Below are 24,097 nucleotides of genomic sequence, written 5' to 3'. Positions count from 1 at the left end.
TCCTCATAGGAAAAGTACATGCCTAAAGTGACAGCAGTGATGATGCAATTTGGGGAAAATCTGAAAAGAACAGCAAGATGGTGGCTCTAAGAACAAACAGCCACCCTGAAGAGAGGCACACCCTGCTCCCAGGACACACAGGGTTCCTCTAATAAAGCCTGAAGATGCGTTCACAATATAAAATTATAAAATGCACAAGAAAACAGTTCACCATGAAAAAAAATCATCAGACTCATTAAACAATAGGATTATATCCTAAAAACCTCAGATAATATAACCTGATAGATTTTTTTAAAGGTCTGTTTAAAATTATTAGAGGCACAAAAGAACGGGTCAAACACATGAGAGTAAAAGAATATAGTTATCAAAAAAGAATAACTTCTTGAAATGAGGGACTAGAGTCATGGAAATTCAAAACTCAATAGTTTAGGTGTGGTAGTTACTATAGTTGAAGCAGTTCCTCAGTATTCCAGATCTCCTTCTGGGCACATTTCCCCATCCCCTTGAAGCACAAGGCAAGGCCATGTGACTTGCTTTGTTGAGTGAAATGTGAGTAGAAGAACATGGGTTACATCTGAGCTGAGGCCTTTCAGAGCTGGTGTGCAATGTTTCCTCTTCCTAACATGACAACCACTACTGCTCCAGAACACTAGAAATTCCATTAACCTGAGTCCTGAGTGAGGAAATGCAGAGCAGAGCCTGCTGCCAACTCAGAAATAAATGGAAGCCCTGACGTTAGCATGATAAAATTCATCTATGTGACAAAAAATACTTGTACCCCCTAAATTTGAAATAAAAAGTAAATGAACGTGAAATGTAAGCAAGAAATCTTTGTTGGTATAAGCCACTAATACTTTGGGGTTGTTTATTATTGTAGCATAACCTAGGGTATCCTGATTAATATAACATTTAAATCAGATTAGGCACAGTTGAAGAAAAAGTTAGTTGACTGGAAGATAGATTTGAGGAAGTTACTCAAAATGCAGTTCAGAAGGATAAGTTGGTTAAAATATAAAAGAAGAAGCATGTGATATGGGATATAGAATATAGAATGAGAAAGTCCCAAATATATCTAGTGGTCCTTTAGGGAGGTAGAGGAGAGAAAGTGTACAAAGAAAGAATGGCTGAGGATTTTTCAGAACTCAAGAAATCCCTGAATTATTGGATTCAGAAAATATAGTGAATTCTAAGTAGAAGGAATAGAAACACATCACAGAGAAACTGCAGAACAGCAAAGACAAAGTGAAGATCTTAAAAGTAACCAGAGGGAGATGATTATTTGCAAAGGAATGACAATTCTCACTAATATAGTGTGTCCCAAAAGTCACCATATGTAGGGAAAATGGGAAATTATAGCTAAATGTACCTCTATTTATAAAATATTTTCTTTGTATGGAGACTTTTGGGACACCCTGTAGTACCAGAAGACAATGGAGTAACCTCTTCAAATTGCTGAGAGAAAATAACTGTCAACCTAGAGATTGTACAAACAGCTAACCCACCATGCAAGGTTGAAGGTTGGCTAAAGACATTTGGAGACAACTGAGAAAGTTTAGCTCTCCGAGACCCTTATTGAAAGAACAACTAAAGGATGTACCTAAGGAAGAATGAAACTGAGCTCAAAAGAAAGGAGTGGGATCCAAGAAGGAATGGTGATCAAAGACATTTGTAAATATGTGGGTAAATCTAAATAAGTATTCCTTGTAGAAAATATCAATCATAATGAATAATTTGAGTATAAAAAAACAAGGTGAAATAAAAATACTAAAAAACAATATAATTAAGATTGGAAGGGGGTTATGGTTTTAAGGTTTATTTTGGAAAAGAATAGAGATCTTGATTAATTTTAAAGTCAGTATGTTAAGGGGACACATTAAATATTACAAATAGAATATATAATTTCCAAACTGATGTGGGGTGGGAGAAGGCGTAGAAAAAAAATCATTGAATAAAGCCAAGTGAATAGAAAATATAAGATGATGGAAATAAATACAAATATATTAGTAGTCACAAGATATGTAGTCTAAAATTGTTGCTTAATAGAGAACTTCAGATTAGATTATGAAAAATATATAGCTGTGTGCTTTTCAAGAGACATACCAGACATATATGGATATGAAGGAGAGACAGATACACAGGCTGGATAATATTGGTCAAACTGAACTGAGCTTGCAAATACATTCCTCTGTGTGTACTCAGATGTTTCCTGATAGCAACATTATCCAGCTGTGATGCTAAACATACTACATGAATTAAAACATTTAGTGTTTGTAGTAAGGAGAAGAAACTACTGGAGTGGTAGCTTCCCTCATTCTGAATCATTATGTAGGTGACATTGAGATTATATGTGTCAACAAGTTTTCTTTCTTTACCAGCACCACGCCTTCCTTGCTCATAGTTTCTCTAACTGCACTTCCTTGAATGAGCGTGAAATGACCCAATAAGCCTTGGTATTGCTATGAGTAGTTCGCATACACTATCCGGGGCATTACCCAGAGACTATGTAGTGGTGTCAGATGAAGATCACAGGTCCAAGACTGGGGCTGCTTATAGTGCCAGTAGAGGTAAGATAAAGGTTTTGTCCAAAAGAGCCCCCACGCTGCACATGACCACCTCAGAGGGTGAAGTGCCAATCTTGGTGTCCCCAACTCCCAGACCCACACGCCATCCTTGTGGGTCAGTTCTGGCCCATAGATACCTTGGCTTAGTTCCTGCCTGCCTGTTTCCTGCTGGGGCCTATTCTGAAATTTACCTGGTTCTCTTCTCTGTTCCCTCCTACTGCAGAAGACGGGGTTCCTCGCACAGCACGTTCCATGTCCCTCACGCTGGGAAAGGTATGCATCCCAGGGCACCCAGAGGAGTGTGACAGAAGTTTTCATGGTCATCTAAGCAGTTGTTCATTCTTGGATCCCTGGGTGCCAGAGAATATCTGAACGGGGTTTCACTCCAGCTTCCCACACACACTAGCTCAGCCTCTGACATCTTACTTTTCTTGTGCACAGTTTCCCTGCCTGTACATCCCTTAAATGAATGTGAAATGCTCCTAAGCCTGGTTTTGCCACAGCCAGTTTTTATACACTAAGGTGTTACCCAGAGACTTGGGGGAGGCGGGGAGAAGTCATTTCCATTCTGTATCCCAAGATCTCATAAGCTAAAATAGGAACGTGTTGAAAGGTCACTCACCACCAACCAGAAAATTTGGTTCAACTTTGGCCACTTTCTCCACATCAATTCCTGCACCATCTCTACCACAAAACCAAAATATACAGTGAATGTCATGACAGCTTTAGGAACTAGTAGGCTTTTTCCAAGCCCTTCTGAACTATGGCTGTTGCTACTGCCAAGACAATAGGCCTGGTCACTTCTCTTCCCACAGAATATGCCCCGCCGGAGGGTCAGTGTTGCTGTGGTTCCCAAGTTTAATGCCCTGAACCTACCTGGCCAAACTCCCAGCTCATCACCCATCCCGTCCTTACCAGCCTTGGTGAGTATGAAAACGCCTGCCTCCCAGCACTGTTCTACCTTCCCTTTACGCTCACTACCATGGGGTGACCAAACGGGTGCAAGGTCAACAAGGAAAGGAAATTCCCGATTCAGAATCTGTGTGATAAGCTCAGAAAGCTCAATATAGACCAAACCACATGTATTCCACTGCCCTGAGAAGTCTCAGTGCCTTTGAGCATAGTGTTGGCAGCTCAGAGAGTGTTCCTTAAAAATGATAACTCTTCATGCTTAAACTACAATCCTCCAATGTGGTCATGATTTTTTCTACTTTGTGGTGGGTTTAAGTAGCTGATGTAAAGTGCAGTAAATGGTAGAGCTAAGCTTTGAACCCTAGGTTCTCTGATTCCAGAACCTGGGTTCTTAAACCCATTCTTATCCTGCCTTGGTTCATTGTAGCGTTGTTTATAACAATGAAAAGCTGAGAACAACCCAATGTCCACTAATAAGAGATTGGTTAAACAAATTATGGATATCACTATAAGGGGTTTCTATAGAATTATCCATAATTTATTATGAATAAAAAGCAATTAAAGTGGCATATATAAAAACTAGTGTATAAACAGTTTAATTCTGTTTTGTACTTTAAAAAAAAGTATGTTTCTGTGTGTAGGCATAGAAAACCCTTGAAGAAAATATGTGAAACTATTTATAATGGTTATCTCTGGGTATTGGTAAAGAAAATAATGGTTATTTTCTTTCTGATGCTTTTTTGTATTTCTATACTAAGAATATATTAATATTAGTATACTATAATCAGAGAAAAAATATGTTTCAATTTTTTTTAAACAAAGACAGTTCCTATATATTTTCTACATTCCAGGCCTTTGTGTATCAGGTTAATTCTATCTAAAACTTTTCTAACTCTTTCTCCAGTGGTTTCTCTGTTCCCTGTTTATGACCAGCACTGCCCTATAAGGAAACATTTGATTGCATAAGCAATTGGTAAGGTAGATTCAAGCTCTGTTGTTGCATCAATAGGTAGCATTCACCTCTTCCTGCCTCAAGCATTTCAATCATCTGTGAAATCAACCTAAATTCCCAAATTACCCACTAAAACAAAGCAACCTAAAAAAATTGTTTTAAGGAGGTTGGAGAGGGCTGGCTAGTGTGTTTTAACAGACCTATTCCCCATACTTTACCTAAATACATAAACGTTTCCAAATATATATTTCTTTAGGACCAGGGGCTAGCAACCAGGGCAATACATTAAAATCATGCAGGGCAGCTCAGAACTTCTTAAAGCATCTCCCTCCGGTGACTCAGATGTGCAGCCAGAATTGAGAACCATTGCCTACACCAAAACCATTGCCACAAAGCAATGTGGAAATCCTGGGGAATTTATTATAAAGAAATTTCTGATGTCTTGAGCTTTTAGTAATGGCAGGCATCTCCCAAGAATTATTCTTGGAGCTGTGGGGTCTAGGGGCAGTGATGGGGTCCCGTGACTCTATCCCAGGGAACTCAGGGCGCATGTGGCAGGAGGCCTGCTGGTGTTCTATCGCAGTTGGTAAATGGGACAGAAAAACTGATGGCTCCCCTCCAGAATGGAGCCTCAAGATGTAAACTCTTCTCTTGGCTCGGGGAGACTTAGGAGAAGGAAAAGGAGCAAGTCACCTGTGCCCCAGGGGGAAGGAACACTGAGGAAAGGAGGACAGGGAGGGTCCCAGGGCAAAGGCCGATGCCTGGGCTCGGAGACAGAGTGGAAAGCACAGGGGATGGGGGAGGAAGGGAGGGGAAGAGGAGGAGCAGCAGCCCCTCCCCGCATCATCCAAGACCCAAGAGCTCTGGCTTCTTTCTCCCTTAGCTCATCCTCAATTCTGTCTTGTTTTCCATTCAGTCGGAATCACCCAATGGGAAAGGCAATCTACCTGTCGCTTCAGCACTGCCTGCACTTTTGGAAAAGTAAGTTTATCAATTTTCTTCTTACCTTTGGGGATGTCTAAGGAAAATTTCCCCAATTCATCTACCTTCCTCCTATCCTCACCTCCAAAATGTGATAGAAAGTGAATTAAGTCCTAAGGGAAATGAATGGGACTGTGAGACCCACAGATACTTCAGAGCCAGTTTGCAAAATTCTGGGACCAGGAAGATACTATGGCTGAGGCCCCATGTACCCTATCTAAGAAGAGCGCAGAGGAGACAGAAGCCTTCTCTGTTGGCTGGGATTCTTTGGGCTATATATACAAGAAAACCTCAACTCAACGGGGCTTAAGTAGTAAGTCCAGAGATGGGGCTGCCCCAGACATGGCACAGGAGGGCTCTGGCTCAGCCTCTGAACAGTCCTCTCGCCTCTGGCCACTTTGTCATCAGGCTTGTGGCAATGGAGGCTAGTTCCAGTATCCTACCAAGACAGGAAAATAGCTAGAGGAAGAAAGGGACCATTTCTTCCCATATTTCTTTTTTTTTTTTTTTTTTTTTGAGACAGAGTCTCGCTTTGTTGCCCGGGCTAGAGTGAGTGCCGTGGCGTCCTAGCTCACAGCAACCTCAAACTCCTGGGCTGAAACGATCCTACTGCCTCAGCCTCCCGAGTAGCTGGGACTACAGGCATGCGCCACTATGCCCGGCTAATTTTTTCTATATATATATTTTAGTTGGCCAGATAATTTCTTTCTATTTTTAGTAGAGACGGGGTCTCGCTCTTGCCCAGGCTGGTCTCGAACTCCTGACCTCAAGCAATCCGCCCGCCTCGGCCTCCCAGAGTGCTAGGATTACAGGCGTGAGCCACCGCGCCCGGCCTTCCCATATTTCTTTCTTAGGAATGAACCCAGAGGCCTCTCACTGGTCTTCCCTCTTATCTCATTGGCAAATCTGCAACATGGTCCCTTTGTAAATAGGCTTTGAGAATGGATTGTCATTACCGGCTTAAGCTATCCCCTGAACTTGAGGAGAGGTCAGCTTTCGATGAAGCAAAATGACTCTGTAAAGAAGAGTAAATTCCCAAACAAAATCATGTTGCTGTTAGGAACTAGGAAGAAAGATAAGTATTAGATTGGCAGCCAAGAGCATCTGCTACGCCTAACTTTTCTAGGCATCTATGCAACTTGCAGGTCTTTTCATCCTCAGCCAGAGCAAGGCAGGCTGTTTCTGTGCACTCAGGCGAGTTTATAACTCACTTTTCAAATTCCTTCATTTGCTTGCTGGAAAACATCTGGATCACAGCTGCCACCTCTCAGAACTTTCCACTTGTGTCTTTCCTCACTTGGTAGAACATATACCTTATTCTTCCTCCTCCTTTGCCTTGAGACAGCTTCAGTCCTTCATCTTTCATTGTTGTTAGAAAAGTTTTGCTGGGCCTGGCAGGGAATGTGTATGTTGGGCCCTTTATAGTACAGACAAGCTCCCAAACTCCCCACCTCCAGACACAGCCTGTTTTCCTCACCTCTCATTATGCAACCACCAACTTATCACTCAGGATCTGTCCCATGTCAGTCTTGAAGCTTGTCCAGCATTTCCTCCCTTTGCCGCCTCACCCCCCATAAGCTTACAGATCCTTCATATCACAGAGTGTTGGGCACTTGCACTCCCTCCATCCCTCCTTCTCTTCTCTCCTTCCCTCCCCCCATCACTGCAGGGAAATTGTAAAGGGGTGACAAATTAACAACCATGTGGGACTAACCAAGGTTGCAGAATCTTACCAAGTCCTTAGAGTCACAGTACCTAGCCCGTGATCTTTGATTCCCTCCAGAAATGGTGGTCACTTGGTGCTCTGAGAAGCTCACTAAAATTCTCCCTGCCAACCCTCCCTTTGGGTGCACCAATCCCTACTTCAGAGGACCCCCAGCAAGACCCCATTCCTAACTCTAGGCCTGCAGAGCCATTCAAAGCAGAGGGTCTATGTTCCTACTCTTCCCAACAGACTCTAATCATGACAGAACAGGGCCTGAGCTCTGTAGAACTAGTGCCAGGCCAGTGGAGACAGTGGGGTCATCAAGAACATGAGCTAGCCTTGGTAAGAGAAACTGAGGCACAAAGTTGGGGATAACAGGCAGAAGCCCAGAATCTGGAATCTCAACAAGTGAGGATCAGTGGTGGTATCATCTTGCCAAGAGTCTAGAACCTGCAGATACAGGGATAGAGTGAGGGTCAAGGCAAGTCAAGCAAGAGGTTCCCAGGAGGGTGTCTGCAGCTCCCCTGTAGGGCTGATCTGGGAGCCTGCCATTGCCGTGCTGTGGCTGACTCACTGTCGGGAACACACCACGTGAGAATGGCTGCAAAGAGGGGAGAAAGTAATCAGAAGATCAAGGATTCAGGATGAACCACAGCCTCTCTCTGATTTCTAAAAGATACTAAGTGATTTCTATCTGAATTCATGAAACTAGAGACATTTAGTAGATTCCCCAAAGACCAACAATGAGATAATTTAGGAGTAAAAATGAATTCATGTCTTCTGTTCTATACACAAATACAATCAATTCTAGCTGCCCTATCCATATTGCTAAAGAGAAATAATGTTATATATAGTTTTAATTTTTATTTTATTATTTAAAATTTTTTAAATTTTGTAGAGATGGGGTCTCAGTATTGCCCAGGCTGGTCTCAAACTCCTAGGATCAAGCAGTCCTCTCGCCTTGGCCTCTCACAATCCTAGGATTATAGGTGTGAGCCATGGCGCCTGGCCATGATGTGTTAATAATTTAATATACAGTGCTTTCCAGATTGCTGTGTTAAGTTTGACATCAAAATGATTTTACATTTCCTAAGCACACAGTGACTAAGCAGGAAGGACGTTGGCTAAGTACAGGATGAGAAGATCAAATAGCCTGTGGCTAGTTCTCAAGCAATACTTATGAGCTGACTGCACTGCCCAATGTGATTCGAGAGAATTCTGAGCCTTGCTCTTGTAGGTCATTTCCTAATGAACTGATCTTCACTCAACAAGGGTCTAGGAACCTGTTGACTTAAAGAAACATATCAGTGAAGAGTGATAGTTAAAGTTAGTCTTAAAGATTAAAACAGAACAAAGCTCAACAGCAGTTCTACAAATAGGAAGAGCTCTATATTTGCAGTCTTTTATTCTTTCATTGCTTCAGTAATTAATCACCAGGGGCCAAGTCCATAGAATGTACTCAAGGAACTCACCATCTAGTGGGAAAGACAGATGGGAAACAGCCCATTATGCTACAACATGATGGGTGATATCTTAAGGAAGCACGGGTTGCTAAGGAAACAACACACCTAACCCAGTTTTGGTATAGGGTAGGGGGAAGAGGAGGCTAAGAAATTGTTCCCCCCAGGAACCTACTTTTAAATATAGGTTATATAACCCTGAAGGTTATATAATTAGGCAGGCAAACAGGAGGTTAGCAACATTCTAGGCTCTTAGGCAACAAAGTGTGGAGTATGTAAAGAATGGGGTTGATGTTGATGACAATGATGATCACGATAATTACTATTATTATTTACTGCCCACTCACTTTATGCCAAGTGCTTTACTAATTGCTTTGCATTAAGAATCTCATTGAATCCTCACAATAATCCCATGAAGTAGGTACATTACTAATATCCCTGTTTTACAGCTGAGGAAACTGAAGCTCAGAGAAATTGTCACTTGCCTGAGGTGTTACACAGCTAGTAGATAGCAGAGCTCGTGCTCTTAACCTTTAAATAGACCCTCCTCCTAGAAGAACAGAAATAAGTTCAGTGTGGCTGCAGAGAAGAGGATGGATTTAAGAGCTGTTTTCTGAAGAGCCTGGTGACTGGGCATGGAGTGGCGTGGGAGATGGGGTGTGGGTGGAACGACTCACTGAGGGGGGTCACAGCAGAGCCAGGACGCGGAAGGTGCACGGGGTTAGTTTCGTTAAAGGGGCCATTATACTGATGTATCACAGAGAAATTTTAACTATAATCTCTAAAATAACCACTTTCTACACTTTTGAAGTAGCCAGGGTAAATTGCTTAAAGATTTTATATGACATTACATTTGTACAGTAAGCAATTCCCCTTTGCTGATAGTATTCTGGAGTGAATTATCCCTGAGGAAACTTTTAGTGGACACCAGGTACCTGCATAACAGGGAGTAAGGAAGGTCTTCTAGCTCGGGTTCCCTGGGCTGGGCTTGTCAGACGGAGCCGTGGCAGCGGGGGTGACAGAAACATTGCTGAGCCCAAGAAGGTAAGATATGGCCACTGGGAAGGAGGGTAGTCACTTTCAAATATTGTCTGCCACCTGGGAAAGACTGAATCTAATTCACCTTGACTACACAGCCCTGCACATTACTGATTGCTGAGTACAATGACAAATATTTTTGACCTGGTGGACATGTGAGAACAATGAGCCTTGTTTTAATAAATTAGAAAGAAAGCACATAGGGTTTCAGAATGGGGATGAATGCCAAGATCTGTGAGCATTTGGCCTGGAAGTCCCTGGGGTGGCACAGGCTGTGCTCAGCTCCAGTGTGCAGCCACGAATTAGAGATTCCTTTAGCCCAGCCCAAACACTGGGTTCTCAGGAAGAGCTATTTACAGGGAGGACCTGCCCATTTTACAAGATTCATGGGCAGGGACTGGCTAGGTCATAGTGAAATCAGTGCAACTCACTAAACAATTAAAGGCACCTGCTGTGTGCCAGGCACCATTCTGACCCACACACAGTGGGTCAGAATGTAATCACAGTCATATGGAGGATGGGCAGGTATCTAAAATATAAAAATGCCCTCTCTGTGAGTCACGTTGTACGGAGATACAGTGACAGCTTAGAGAGAAGGAGAGAGCAGTTTTAACCAGAGGGTTTGGAAGAGGGGAGAATATCAGCAATGGTTTCATGCAGGAGAAAGTATTTGAGCTGAGTCTTACAGATGCATAGGGAGAGCTTCCAGGTAGCTGGAGGAGATATTTAGGGAACTACAAGCTCAGTCTGGACGTCAGGAGAGAACAGCAAACATTTGTATTTCTATTACCAGCCTACCCCCCATATTCAACAAAGCCCCTCCCAGCCATCTCACACTCTAAACAAGCAGCCTTGAAAAGAAGGGCAGGTTTGTGGGCCTTGTCCAGCCCCACAGAGGGAATGGGTTCACTTAGCAGGTGCCTTGGAGCCCTGCACACCAATCAGAGCTCCAGGAAAAGAACTCTATTGAAAGATAGCATTCAAAGAGGCCTTGGAAAGAGCATCTTGACATTAAAAGACCAAGATGGGAGTCCCAGAACCAATAATGAGAATTTAAACAAGTCACTTAATCAACCTGAGCTTGGGTTTCTTATCTGTCAAGTGGGATAATACCCCACGTGGGTGGCGGATAGTGCAGCCAAAAGTAAGAGTGGGTGTCAATGTACAGAGGGTCAAATTTGAGCTTACCACACCCTGGTTATTTAACCTCTCTGAGCCTTGGTTTGCTCACCTGTCACACTGAGAACAATACCACCTTACTGAGTCATTCATGAGTCTTAAGTGAGATCCTAGAGCCTGATATGTAGGTTACCTTAGGCATCAGGGTAGCTCATCTTACCATTGGGAAGATCAAGTGAGAGATGCACGTGAAGGCCTTGCAGGGGAGTTGAAATGGGCAGAAGATCCATACGTAAAAGAGTCTGTGAAATGCACTTCCTGGCTCTATTAGGGAAAGGTTTAGTCTCTAGAGAGCAGTGACCCAAGGACAGTGAAAGTTTTGTTTCCAGTCACTTGGTCAGCAAAACCCTAAGGCGCATGAGTGTGTTATGGCACACAATAGACAAGCACCTGAGAAACTTACTAAAGCAATTGTATGAAAATTTAATGTCATTTAACACTTTAAACTAGTTCACATTTGGGGTTCCTCTGACTCTGAAGCATCACAGTAATATATAACAAGTTCTCCCTTGAAGATAGAAATAATTGCCTGGTAATTTCTCAGCTTGGATTTTTTATGCATTAAATTTGGAGGAAGCTCAGATTGCTCCCAAAATTCACTAACAAATTTACTACATAGCAATAAGCATAATAATAATAATGGATATAATTTATTGAGTACTATACTCCAGAAAGTTGACATTTCTTCATTCTTACGCCATCACCATCAGGTACATATTATTATACTACCCCGATTTTACAGTTGAGGAACTGAAGTTCAGGAAGGTTAAGTAATTTGTACGTGTTGGAGCTGGGGTTTGAATCCAAGTTTGTCTCAGGCAGGTTCTTTATGCCAGAGGCCCCCAACCTATGGTGAGTTGTATAATTATTTCATTATATATTATAATGGAACAATAGAAATAAAGTGCACAATAAATGTAAGGTGCTTGGATCATCCTGAAACCATCTCCCTGACCCCCAGTCTGTGGAAAAATTGTCTTCCATGAAAACGGTCCCTGGTGCCAAAAAGGTTGGGGACCATGGCTCTATACTGCACTGTCCTCCCTCATATATGTTTAACATATTAAGGAGCCTCTACGGTTGACGGCAGTGGATAAATTAAAGGTTTGATACCCATATTTTATCTTTAATATAGAAAAAAGAATTGCTTTTCTCATCCTTGGCTGCAGCTGTGTTTTTCTCCTCTTGCTCCAGTCATTTGGATAAATAGGAAACTGCACATTAGGCAAGTAAGTGCACATTCTAAGGTCACATGGAAGGGAGTGGATAATGTAATTCGCAAGAGGAGAAATGTTATGAATAGCTGGTATTTTTAGAGTGTTATCTTTCTTGTTCACAATGGGTTTTGGTTCTCAGCCTGATAAAATGTAAATTTTACAAGGTCTGAGGAAAACTAAGAGCTGGGAAACTGATGCCAAGAACCAGGAGAAGACACAAGGCTCGCTCATAAAGCCTGCAGAGAGGTCAGGGAGGTGGCAGCTGTGATGTCTCAGAGTCCTGGCTGGAAACCGCTGCTCACAGCTTTGCCGTGTTTGAGGGCTCCTCCATGGCAACACGACTCCTGCTGGGATTCTGGACGCCCAGGTGGGCTGCAGGATCCTTCCTTTAGCACTGGTGATCCACACCTCAGGTCAGCTCCCAGCACTGCCCAGCCATCCTGCTCTGACTTTCTAGTAGGTTTGGTTTCCTGCCTTCCTACACGACTTCCTCAAACCTTCCTCAGCCCCTCGGCCTCTCCCTCTCAGCACGTGACCTTGCCTTCCACTTCACAGAGAAAGTTTAAGCTCTCATTCAGATGGGAGCCTTCTCATCTTTCTTCACCAGACACCCAGCATACTGTTTTCATCCTCCTCTTCTCCTTGTTAAAGCCAGGAGGAGTTTCTCCACCTTTGCCAAGTCTGTCCCTACTTGTCTTTTCAAAGACTTTTTTCCTTTGGTCGTGCCTTCTTCTCATCCCTTCTGCCAGATCATTTCTATCCACGTTCAAGTGTGTTTCCTCCCTTGGCCCACTTCCTAGGTGTGCACTCCCTCCAACACACTCCTCTGTGTCCTTTCCTGCTCAGATGACTGTGTCCCCATTCTTCACCAGGCCCACTCCAGTGTGACCTGGGATCCCCCGTTCCATCAAGCGCCCCTTGACCTCCACATTATCCAATCTAATGGTCACTTCGTACCCACCCGACTCGAGCTATCAGAAGCACGTGACACGGTTACCCTCTCCCTGACCTGCTCTCCTCTCCTGGCTCCCGGAACTCCACACTCCCCTGGTTTCCTCCCTCTCTCTGGCTGCTACTTCTCAGCTTCCTCTGTAGGCCCCTTCTTTTCAACCTGAGCCAGGTGTGGAGATGTTCATGGCATGGTCCTGGGTCCTCTTCTTGTCTTTCCTCATATTATCTTACTAGGTGATCTTATCTATTCCCCTGGCTTTAAATAGCATCTGTATTCTGATGATGCCAAATTAACATCTCTAGCCTGGAGCCCTTCTCTGACTCACTTTGGTGCGCCCAACTGTCTACCTGTCATCTCCACTTGCATAGCTCACAGGCATCATAGATTTACCCTTATCCAAAAGTGAACTCTGCCACTGCCTCTTGCAGTTCCTCAAATAGTCCAGCACCTTTCGTTTCCCAGTGCCTTTACGCAACCTGTATCCTCTACCTGGGATGTTCTTCCCTCTGCTGTGGATACGGCTGACTTCCCATCTTTCAGGCCTAAGCTTCGATTTCAGCTCCTCAGAGAGGCCTTTTCTGACCATTCACTCTAAACACATTCTCCCCTTTTTAGTTTCTGTCACTGCACAGAATTTCTTTCTTTCATAACAGTTATCATAGTTTGAAATTATGTATTTTTTTCTTTTTGAGGGCTCTTTCTTCTGCTAAGCTCCACATTGGCAAAAACCATTTCTTTATTTTCTAGTGTGATTTTCCAGTGTGTCCCCAGGGCATTGCAGTATGCCTGTGACTTAGTCGTACTCAGTAGATATTTGAAAGAGTGAGTGAGCTCCTCAGACCAAAGATGGACTGCAGGAATGGAACGACCTGGGCACTCCCACGCACAGCACCTCTTGGAATAAGGAGAAAAATGGATTTGGGAGCATGAGGGGAAGGGGAGCCAGGGCAATGTTTGGCGGTCTAGGGAGGATTTGTGGAGTAAGGTCTTTATAAAATCTTGTCTCAGGATAGAAGGATTGAAAAAAAAAATCTGAAAGCTTCTGAAAAAACCTGAGTTTCCTCACTTCTAATCAGGAATCAGGCCAAAAACATGGTTTTGTTTTCAGACACTCAACCTTTTTCTGAAACGATGCCCTGTACTTCCTCTTCTCACTAGTGGAAAGACAAACGGGGACCCGGATTGTGAAGCCCCTGCGCCCGTGCCAACCCTGCGCTGTCTGGAGGAGGTTAGTCAGGACACCAAGGCCAGGATGGAGGAGGAAGCCTTCAACAAGGGGTGAGTTAGACCTCGGCCACCCTGAGGGCACTTGGCAGGTCGCAGAAGACACCTCCCCACGGGCCTTTCCTGTTTCTTGGAGGCTGTAGGGAAGCAACCAGTGGCCCCCGGACCTCCTCGCCTCAGGAGGGAACTGCGTAGGAAAGAGCAAGACTGTCCCACAGGAAGGACAGAGGAAGCAGGGCCAGAGGGTGTGGTTAGACAATAACTAAACCACCTTCTTTTTAGGCAGAAAGCCACCAGAATGGTCTGGAAATCAGGGGCCCCTGGGTGGGTTCCTCTTGGCAGTGCCTAAGGCTTCCTGACACGTGCTCAGAGCAGTTGCGTTGCCGCCAACAATGCTCAGGAGCAGCTGCAACTCTGCTTCCCAAAATTGCCCTTGTCACCCCTTCCTCCTATAAGCTGTATCCCTTCAACTGCCAACTGTCTGCTTCTCCATTTGAGCTTCAGTAGCACCTATGGCCAGTTGTCAGCCATGGGAGAGAGAGAGTTATGAGCACGGCCCAATTCTCAAGGTGAAGAGTTATCTCCAGCCAGGCATGGCACTCGGAGTTTCTCCTGTCCCTGCAGCTCAGGAGGGAGACGTAGCTTCCCACTGGCACAGAACTTGTGGGCTTCTATGTGGCAGTCACACACACAGCAGTGGGTTTGCCCCAACCAAATGGCTGGTCTTCAACACTCAGCTGTAGGACAAGTGACACAGAGTATGTCCAGGGTCATGTTGATCCTGGGAGAAGGAAACCAGAAAGGTTCCTCTAGGAAAGCTTGTCTTTTTTCCCACAACTGTGCTCTGTCCTCAGAATGCATGGAGGTGCATTCCTCCACTGGCTTTATATACGTTTACTGAGTGCCTGTCTAGCTCAAGCTGTGTGCCTGGCATTTCCAAAAAATGTTTCAATGCCCTGTGAGGTGTGGGTGTCATCCTCTCTGTTCTACAGATGAGAAGCTGAAGCTCCGAGGTTACATGGAGAGCATGTACAGTCTTGTCCCTACAGAATGTTTTGTAGGATAAGAACCCAGTCAGGAGACCCTGCACCCACATTTTTTCCCTATCAGTTTTGTCACTCTGTCACATAAACAGGAAGGATGACTGAGGAGTGAGGGGAAATTGTACTGACACGAGCTGCCTTGGGAGTCAGCGGAGCTTCCCAGCTTTTTCCTGTTGTGTGGAACCACAGGAAGGGCGTAATTATTGGAGGTGCTCGGTCCTCTCCCCTAGGAACTCAGGAAAGAATCCTCCACATCTGGCCTTTTCAGACAATTGTTCTTTATTGTCTTCCAGATACCAGGAAGGTCTAAAGAAGACCAAAGAACTCCAAGACCTGAAGGAGGAGGAGGAGGAACAGAAGAGTGAGAGTCCTGAGGAACCTGAAGAGGTAGAAGAAACCGAGGAAGAGGAAAAGGACCAGAGAAGCAGGTGGGAAACCTGTGTTTGGAGCCCTTGCTGACATGAGTTACATTACAATTCATTTCATTATTCAATTCACAAAATCCTTGGACATACCAGTCCAGGGCAGCAGAGGGTATGGGGCCCAAGAGAGTAGCCAACAGAAGCCCAGGGGGCACTCATGTTGGGGAGGAGGTAGAGGAAATCCCAAAGAGTCAAAATAGCTAAAATGGGACATTTGCAAGAGCCAAGGGGTCAGAGGTAGTCATGGGAAGGGGCAGGCAGCAATCAAGAGCTCTCAGGAGCTGAGCAAGGGTGACGGACCCTGAGTGGAGTCCCTCCCAGCCAGTCATGGTTAGCTCGTTTCCCAGCCATCCCCATGCAAGGGCCAAGCTCAAGGGAGCTGGCCTGCGCCCTCGTTGAGGCTCCTTATAAGAACAGGGGCAGAGAGGACATGGAGAGCGGCTCAGCTCAGTGGCACAGTTGAGTCTCCGACAGGCCCCTTCCATGCTGACCAATCAAGCTGGGTCATCCGGACAGTGTCTTCACTTTGGATACTCGCATTTCTCTTTTAAAATACTTTATATTTCAAGTGGATTGTTCCCTAAATTGGTGGGGGGGGCATGTAACATGTTGATAAAGAGAATATAGATCCTGCATTCTGTCCCACGGTGGTTCCTACCTGGCCTTTAGGATGCAGAATATTAGAAATAACCTGATCTAGTTCCAGGCCACTCCAAGCAATGAGGAATTATAGGAATGAGGGCTCAACCTGACCAGGACTGAATCAGCCCCTAGAAGTACAAGCTAAGGGACAGAATAAACCAGTGCCCATAGAAGAGGTGTCTTCTGTTCTATAGATGTAATGACCACAGCAACATCCTGGATTTTCAGGACACCCTCAATTTCATATATTCAGCCCTGTTGTCTCTATTAGTGCATTCAAACCACAGGTCTTGAATTTTAATTTTTAAAAATGTAGTTATAGCAACCTTGGAGCACTTTACCAAAATCTTTGTTTTTAGACCTCTGGGCTATCTTGGGGTCCAGGGCAGCTCCAGACAAAATGATGAATTATCTAATCAGCTGCTGAACCTGGGACAGGGGATGTGTCTGTGCCTCATTGCTGGCAAACTCTGGAAGCCACATACATACAATAAATAAGGTAACAAAGTAGAGATTAGAAGCAAGATGGCTGGGCTTCAATGTATGGAGCCGCTAGCAAGAGAGCCCAGTTGGAAGGTTCAGCTGAAGTGAGAGGTCTCAGCCTGCACCAGGAGCTGTCAGGAGAGCTGGGGAAAATGCTTCGCCACTGGAAACAAACCTGTGCTATTATACACCACCTCCCAGATGAAAGGACCTCCAAGTTTAACAATGAAAGCACAATCTCTGCTCCAAACAGCTAGACCCTGTTCTCCTTAGATCTCACCTCCCTCTTGGGGGTCCTCTGCTTTTATTTCTCAGGCCACCACATTGTCTTTCTCACCTTTAATGCAGTCAAGCCCAAGCCTGGACAAAAGCCCTTCCTTTGGCACCCCTGACTACAGCTAAGACAGGCTGGAACTTCTAACACTTCCAAACACTGAGAAAGAACAAAGGAGAAATAAACAGAGAGAGTATGTGGAATATAAACAGTCTGATTCACAAACCACAAAGCCTTATCTAGCTAATTTGATCACAGGTAATTGGCGGTTCCCTCCCATTTTGTGAAACCCCAGGGGAAATAAGGCTTTGCCTGGATCCCTTTCTGTCCAGCTCCTAGTCAGCAGCACATGGCAATGGCTGCCTATAGCATCTATCACTCGTGAGAGAGTCCTCGGTCTGTCTCCCGACCTTTGCTTCCTCTTGGATTTACTTTGTGGTGTTGAGAACATGCCTGTACCTCAGGTGATGGATACTGGGCCTGAGCACGGTTTGCAGAAGGGTCCTCATCCTTCAGCACAGGAGTGTAGCTTCACCTTTTCAGGCCCAGTGGCTTTATCTTCTCCTGTAGGACTGACATTGCTATTATATAAACTGCCCACTCACGACCTTAGGAGCCCTTCCTTACCTGAGACCCAAGCTAAACTGGCCCCAGGAGCTGTTGTCTTCAATGCCAGGCAATCCTCACCAACGCCTGGGTCCTTTAGACACACCATTGCCTGCAGGCATCTGTACTCAAGCATGATTCCCCCGTGAAATGTTGGCACCTCACTAACAAGCAAGGTTTGAAGTTATTCGAAGTGCCATGTCCTACTTAGTGCATTTTAAAAACACTGGGCTAAGCCCAGCAGCTGGCCAATTATACAAGAGATTTAATATCAAATACTAAAGTCTTTTTGTCTGAATTTTTCTCTGTTATATATAATAATGTTATAAATATTGCTCTCTGAAGGATCAGCTTAAATGAACTTTGGGTGAATTAACCCAATATCTTAGCCATGTTAAACAGAGAGTAAAGTCTTCTGACATTGATGTAATACATTGACGAAATAGCACTTATAAGATGCAACAAATTTTTTCTTCCATTGCCTGTTCAAACCTACTCTGTGGAGTTAAGACAATATTTAGACAGGTCCTTTACTTTCCCAATAACTCTCAGAAAACAGATGTTTACTTGTAACAACAAAAAATTGACATCCAAACGATGTCTATTTCTAGCCTCTTTCATAGGCCAGTCGTGGGTGATCAGCTAGGGTCACAAAGGCAGGTCTTGACCTCCGCCCTTGGAGCCCCACTTAACAGTGAGTTTAGAGTGGGATCCTCCCCATTTTGGCAGCTTCTTTTGGAGCGTGGGAATAGAGCCCAAAAGAGAGACTCCATTTTAGTATCCAATTATATCTAACTGGAATCTACACAATCTAAACGGGGCTGAAAGAAGATGTGCTTCCATCTCCAAGCCCTCCCTTCCCAACAGTTGTGAAAACAGCCAATGATTTCCACATCAGCTAATGCGTTCACTTTTTTGCTTTGCTTAATTTTGCCTGAAATGATCTGATAGGGTTCCCACAGGGAAAAGAAGTCGTGATGTTCCCTGTGGCCTCATCATCTGAGGTAGGCACTCTGAGCATCCAGTCCCTTTCTAAGGAGGGTGTTTGTTGAGTTTTCAATCCATTGCAAGCCATTCCTTTTCTTCTAGCTCCGAGGTAGAGCTCTCTGCTTCTCAGCAAATGGCCTGTGTATTGTAGTATCTGTGTGAGCTGCAGCATCTTCCGAATGCCCTCTGTCACTTTCTCCACCTCCTTGGTTTGGCAATCCTCAGTATGCTTGGTTTTACTTTTTTTCTTTCTTTCTTTTTTTAATATTGATAGATCTGGGATTAAAACAGGAGGAAATTCTCACACAGGAGAAAAGCTTAGTGAAGGTGTCCAGGGCAGGCTGCCTGACCAGATGTCACTGTGCCACGGAGAGAGAGGGGACAAGCTGAAAGGCAGTTGGGAAGGAAGCAAGAGGGAAAGGGGGCAAAAATGGAGAGGGAGAGTGGTAAAAAGGAGAGAGAGATGGAAGGGAAGGAGGGAAGAGAGAAATAAAATGAAGGAAGGAAAGAATGAGGAGGGGAGGGAGTAATTAGAGAACAAATATCGGTGAGGCTGAGAAAGCACCTTGAATAAGCCCTCCAGACGTTGCTAGAGGCGACTAGTCTGGTTGATCTTGGAGTGGTTTGAAGTGAGCTAGCTCTTCAGGTCAATCTGATCCTTTGTTATTAATCACTGGACAGCAAGCTTCTGAGAGTTTAGCACAGTCCTTCTGCTCTGGACATAGATGTGGGACTGAGAATGATGACTTATGCATTGAGCACTCAGGCAGGGGGCAGGTCAGTACTTGGAACTGATCACTAATGCAGCTAAGTGCTGAAAAGATGCATGGGAGTATAGATCAGCCAACCTTGTATCCTGGGACTTGGGAGAATACAGATAGCACTAATAATAACTGTGAATAGAGTCAGGCACGCGTGGATAGATGAATGATCACACAAGTAAACAGTGATCTAGACCAAGTAGCTCCCAACATCAAGGCTATGGACTGGTGGCATCAAAATCACCTGGGAAAACTTAATGATTAATTCCTAGACATAACTTTGGAGATTCTAATTTATAAGCTTGGGGTATCTTGAATGATTGCTGCCAAGTGATTCTCTGCACAGCATAGACAGTATTCCCAGAGAAAGAACTATGGGTCTGGGCATCACATGTGTGTCCAATATACTAAACTCTCCACCTATTTTTCTCATTGACAGCAAACTTGAAGAATTGGTCCATTTCTTACACATCCTGTTTCCCAAACTGTGTCAGCACTGGCAAGTGATCTGGGTGATGGCTGCAGTGATGCTGGTCTTGACTGTTGTGCTGGGGCTCTACAATTCCTATAACTCTTGTGTGGAGCAGGCTGATGGGCCCCTTGGAAGATCTACTTGCTCAGCAGCCCAGAGGGACTCTTGGTGGGGCTCAGGACTCCAGCATGAGCAGCCCACAGAGCAGTAGGAAGCCTGATACCTGGCCAATGTCCTGACCTGGCCTGCTCAGCCTGCCACCCCTTCCCCAAGTGTAGTGTCAGGCCCAGGTGTGGACACACTGGTGCCTACCCCATCAGGAATGAGGGGTTCTTTTCCCACTCGGCACTTCCATGGGAGCTATTCACATACAGTGACTTGATGTTCTTGGAGGATCAACAAAACTGCCTGGGAAAGCATCTAGTGGATGAAGAAGTCACCTTCACCAGGAACTCTAACTGAAGGGAAGGTGTCCTGCCCCTAGCTCAGATGGCTAGGGAGAACTAAAACACCTTCACTGGGGGACAGGGGGCAATAAGAGGCTCACTCTCTCCTTTTTTCTCTCTGCAATTGGTTATCAGGAAGAACTATGCATAATAACTAATACTGACCCTAAGGATCAGACCTGGAATTTGGAGTTGCAACATGAATATCTTCCCATTTCCTATCTCATTTTCAATGACTAGCATTCAACCTCCCCTTCTCCCTGTTGGAATCAGAGTTTCTTCTTGCATAAGTGGGAAAGGTTTCTTAGAAAAAAAAAAAATATGTAGGCTGAATTTAGCTCAGTGCTTGAGATGAAATGGGAAGATGTGAATTACTATGTATGCATCTGTACACACAACACACACATACAACACATGTGCACAAAGCCAACAACCCTCCAAAAGTGTGCTGTGGGTGTGTGCTCTGGATACATAAGATGCATGTCAAGCCAACCCACAGACTGTCACTAGGTGTGGGGCAGTCACCAGGCACCTATTTAATGAGCTCTCCACATGGATTGAAGATGTTTGAAAAACACTGAAAACTCATGGCTTCAATGGCAAACTTGTTTGTCTCTATTTCAGGTGCCGATTCTAAGCTGCTGTACAGCACAGTGTGTTTCCTATTTGTTTTCTCCCTTTGAAAGCAGTTAAACCACCTCTCAGGTGAACAAAGAGGAAAAGTGTGCTTTCACTGTCAGTCTGTACTCCGTGTGTATGCCCACAGGCAAGGGTGCGGTTGCACCTTAGTGCTTCAGTTCAAAGGAGATTTCCAACCTGACTGTAAGCTTCGAGCATTCCCAATTGTTTAGCATAAAACTGAAAAAGCACTTCTGATCTCCAATTTGACTTCTCTCCCCACTAAACAGCCACTGCCTTGATTCAGCCCTCATCAGTTTTGGGGGTGTTGGTTTCCGTGTAGGTTTTATGAGAGTTGTTTTGCTTTTGGTTTTTTGTTATTGATATTGTTTGCTTTTGTTGCTGACACTCCTATGGAACTTACTATGAGCCAAGCACTGTTCTCAGTATTCTATAGGTATCAATTCATTTAGTTCTCAAGAAACAGAAAAATACTATGAGGTGGGTACTGTTCTTCCCATTTTCAGATGAGGAAACTGAAGCACAAACGGGGCAAGTAACTTGCTATGGACACCCAGCTAGTAAATCATGGAGCTGGAACTCAAACCCAGGTAGGCTGGCTCCAGGGCTGTGCTCGTATTGCCTCTTCTGATGGTCTCCTACCTGGATGCCTTGCAGTCTAGTCCTCTTCCTCCATGTGGCCCTTCAGCTACTCCAAACCATCTCCACTTCCCAAACTAAATGGTTTCTCTTATAGCTCTGGACCTCTATTCACTAGTTTTTCCTCCAATAGTTTTTCTCTTTTCTTTTGGTCACTCTTCAGGACCAAGCGCACAGATCATGCCTTCCATACAGGCTTTGATGGACCTCCCTTCCACATTCCCCGCCATATACAACCTCCTCTGTGCTTTCCAGAATTTTCTAAATATCTTCATTACTGACCTTTGCCTATAGTATATCACAATAACCTATTTATCTGTATCCCCTGGTATTTTTCCTCAAAGACAAGAACTATGTCTTACCCATCTCTTGGGTAAGTGCCTAGCATGGTGGCTGATACTTGGGAGGGTGTCATTAAATGTTGATCAAAAGGACAAGTGAACATTCAAGGTGGTGGAGAGCAGCCTGGGACAGCTAACAATTTGCGTGCTTCCCAGTACTAGCACCAACACCACCACCATCTTTCCTAACATCTTCTTAGCATCTTTCTTAACCACAGCTTATTCTAATATTTCTCAGTCTACTCTGAGAGGGCAGGAATGAGACCAGACTAGCAAGACCATTTCCAAGCTCAAGGACTGGGCTCAATGCAATCATGCCCTTCAGAGAGACCACCCCACCTTAAAGGATGCCCACTTTAAAGTAGCATGTTTACTGAAGGAGAATCCTTTATAGTGGCCAAAAATGACTGTGAGAGGAGCCTATTCCAGGATTGGCCCAGGATGTGCCATTATGGTAAAGAGGTACAAAGCAGAGAAGAGGAACTTTGGGGACATGGGTGCATGGTTTACCTGGCCTCTTTCAGGGGGTTCAGATACAACTGAAGGAGCTTTAGGTACATGAGGCCATCAGAGCCAAAGTTGCAAATGGAATTCCAGAGAGTGGCTGTGGGGCAGGTCTCTAGGTGGGCAATTTCCAATCCCAGCCTCCCTTAAAGGAGGACCATGCTGAGATGGCCCATTGTCCACTTGGCCACAGGATTCCCAATTTTTTTTCCAGGTGAGTCAAAGACCAGGAGAGCAGGTGCAGTGAGCAGATGCAGAGAGCTCCTGTACCTCCAGATACTCCACAGAAAGGCCTGCAGGAGTACTGGGCACAGGCCCTCTCCTGCACTACTCCATTTGCAAGTAAAGGGAGGTCGAGGAAAAGGACATCTCCAAAAGGGAGCATAAGAGTAGCCACATTTACAAGGGCATTGCTGAAAAAGTACTAATTTGTCTTTGCTGGAAAGAAAAGATCAACCTAAAGCAGTTGGAGCTGCTACCAAAGCAGTAGTGAAATGGAGAGAAATAGGTCTTGTATAGCCAACAGTGACATTGATCTGAAATAAAAGTTTCTCTCCAAATGCTTCTGAAGCCTGACATTTCTGCTGAGCCCTAAGAGTCTGGTTGCCTACCTTCAGTTACAGAGTGATGTGATGTGTCATTGTTGACGTCACCTCCTAAAAGGACCTTCCCTTTCTGATTGCCACAAAGTGAAATGCGTCGCTCCCTGTATACAGCCTGACAGAGTAAATGGAGAGAGAGATGTTGGATTTGTGTATTACTGGCCACCAGTTCCCATTGTTATTAAGCCTCACATGGGTGTGCTAGCATTGAACTGTAGAATGTCACATACCTGAGTTTGAAAATAAAAGCACATTTCCAAACCTCTGGCAGCTTGCCATATGCCTCCTCGTTTTATGGAGCTGAGCCACAATTTAACCCCAACCCTGAATTAGATGCCTTTGGATATATTAGTGCCTCCCAGATCCAGGCCAGGGGTCCCCAACTCTGGGGCACTGTACTGTAGACTGCCTCACAGAGGCTGGATCAGCTCCTCCCCTTTTTTCCTTCCCCATTCCTGATCTAGTTTCCCGTATCTTCCTGGTATATGATATTTTAAACTTCAAAATATTAAGGGGATGCAAAAGCTTTTGTTATTAATACATGGATATACTCTATAATGCTGAAGTCAGGACTTTCAGTGTCCCCACCACCAGGACAATGTTCATTATACCCAATAGGTAATTTTTTGCTGTTGTTTTTCTTTTCTTTTCTTTTTTTTCTTTTTTTGAGACAGAGACTCACTCTGTTGCCTGGGCTAGAGTGCCATGGCATCAGCCTAGCTCACAGCAACCTCAAACTCCTGGGCTCAAGCAATCCTCCTGCCTCAGCCCTTCTGAGTAGCTGGGACTACAGGCATGTGCCACCATGCCCAGCTAATTTTTTCTATATATATATTTTAGTTGTCCAGCTAATTTCTTTCTACTTTTAGTAGAGACGAGATCTCGCTCTTGCTCAGGCTGGTCTCCAACTCCTGAGCTCAAATGATCCGCCTGCCTCGGTCTCCCAGAGTGCTAGGATTACAGGCCTGAGCCACTGCGCCCAGCCGGTAGGTAAGTTTTTATCCCTCAACTCCACTTCCATGCTCCCCACTTCTTAGTTTCTAATATCCTTTGTT

The 24,097-nt window shown here is 44.6% G+C and overlaps 1 protein-coding gene across 1 annotated transcript in view; it reads left to right on the top strand.

Moving 5' to 3' along the window:
• The window catches only part of IRAG1 (inositol 1,4,5-triphosphate receptor associated 1), a 77,494-nt gene extending 54,191 nt beyond the window's left edge, over positions 1-23,303 (top strand). Inside the window, exons 15-20 of the mRNA XM_045557511.1 lie at positions 2,785-2,834; positions 3,377-3,484; positions 5,342-5,406; positions 14,116-14,235; positions 15,518-15,652; positions 19,839-23,303. Coding sequence (XP_045413467.1) covers positions 2,785-2,834; positions 3,377-3,484; positions 5,342-5,406; positions 14,116-14,235; positions 15,518-15,652; positions 19,839-20,082 — 722 coding nt within the window. The 3' untranslated portion in view covers positions 20,083-23,303. The remainder of the gene's footprint in view (positions 1-2,784; positions 2,835-3,376; positions 3,485-5,341; positions 5,407-14,115; positions 14,236-15,517; positions 15,653-19,838) is intronic.
• Positions 23,304-24,097: the final 794 nt, after the last annotated feature.

The sequence above is a fragment of the Lemur catta genome, chromosome 7, assembly GCF_020740605.2.
Source record: "Lemur catta isolate mLemCat1 chromosome 7, mLemCat1.pri, whole genome shotgun sequence".
NCBI classification, from domain to species: Eukaryota; Metazoa; Chordata; class Mammalia; order Primates; family Lemuridae; genus Lemur; species Lemur catta.
The sequence above is the reverse complement of the archived record's forward strand: the minus strand, read 5'-3'. Positions and strand labels throughout refer to the sequence as shown.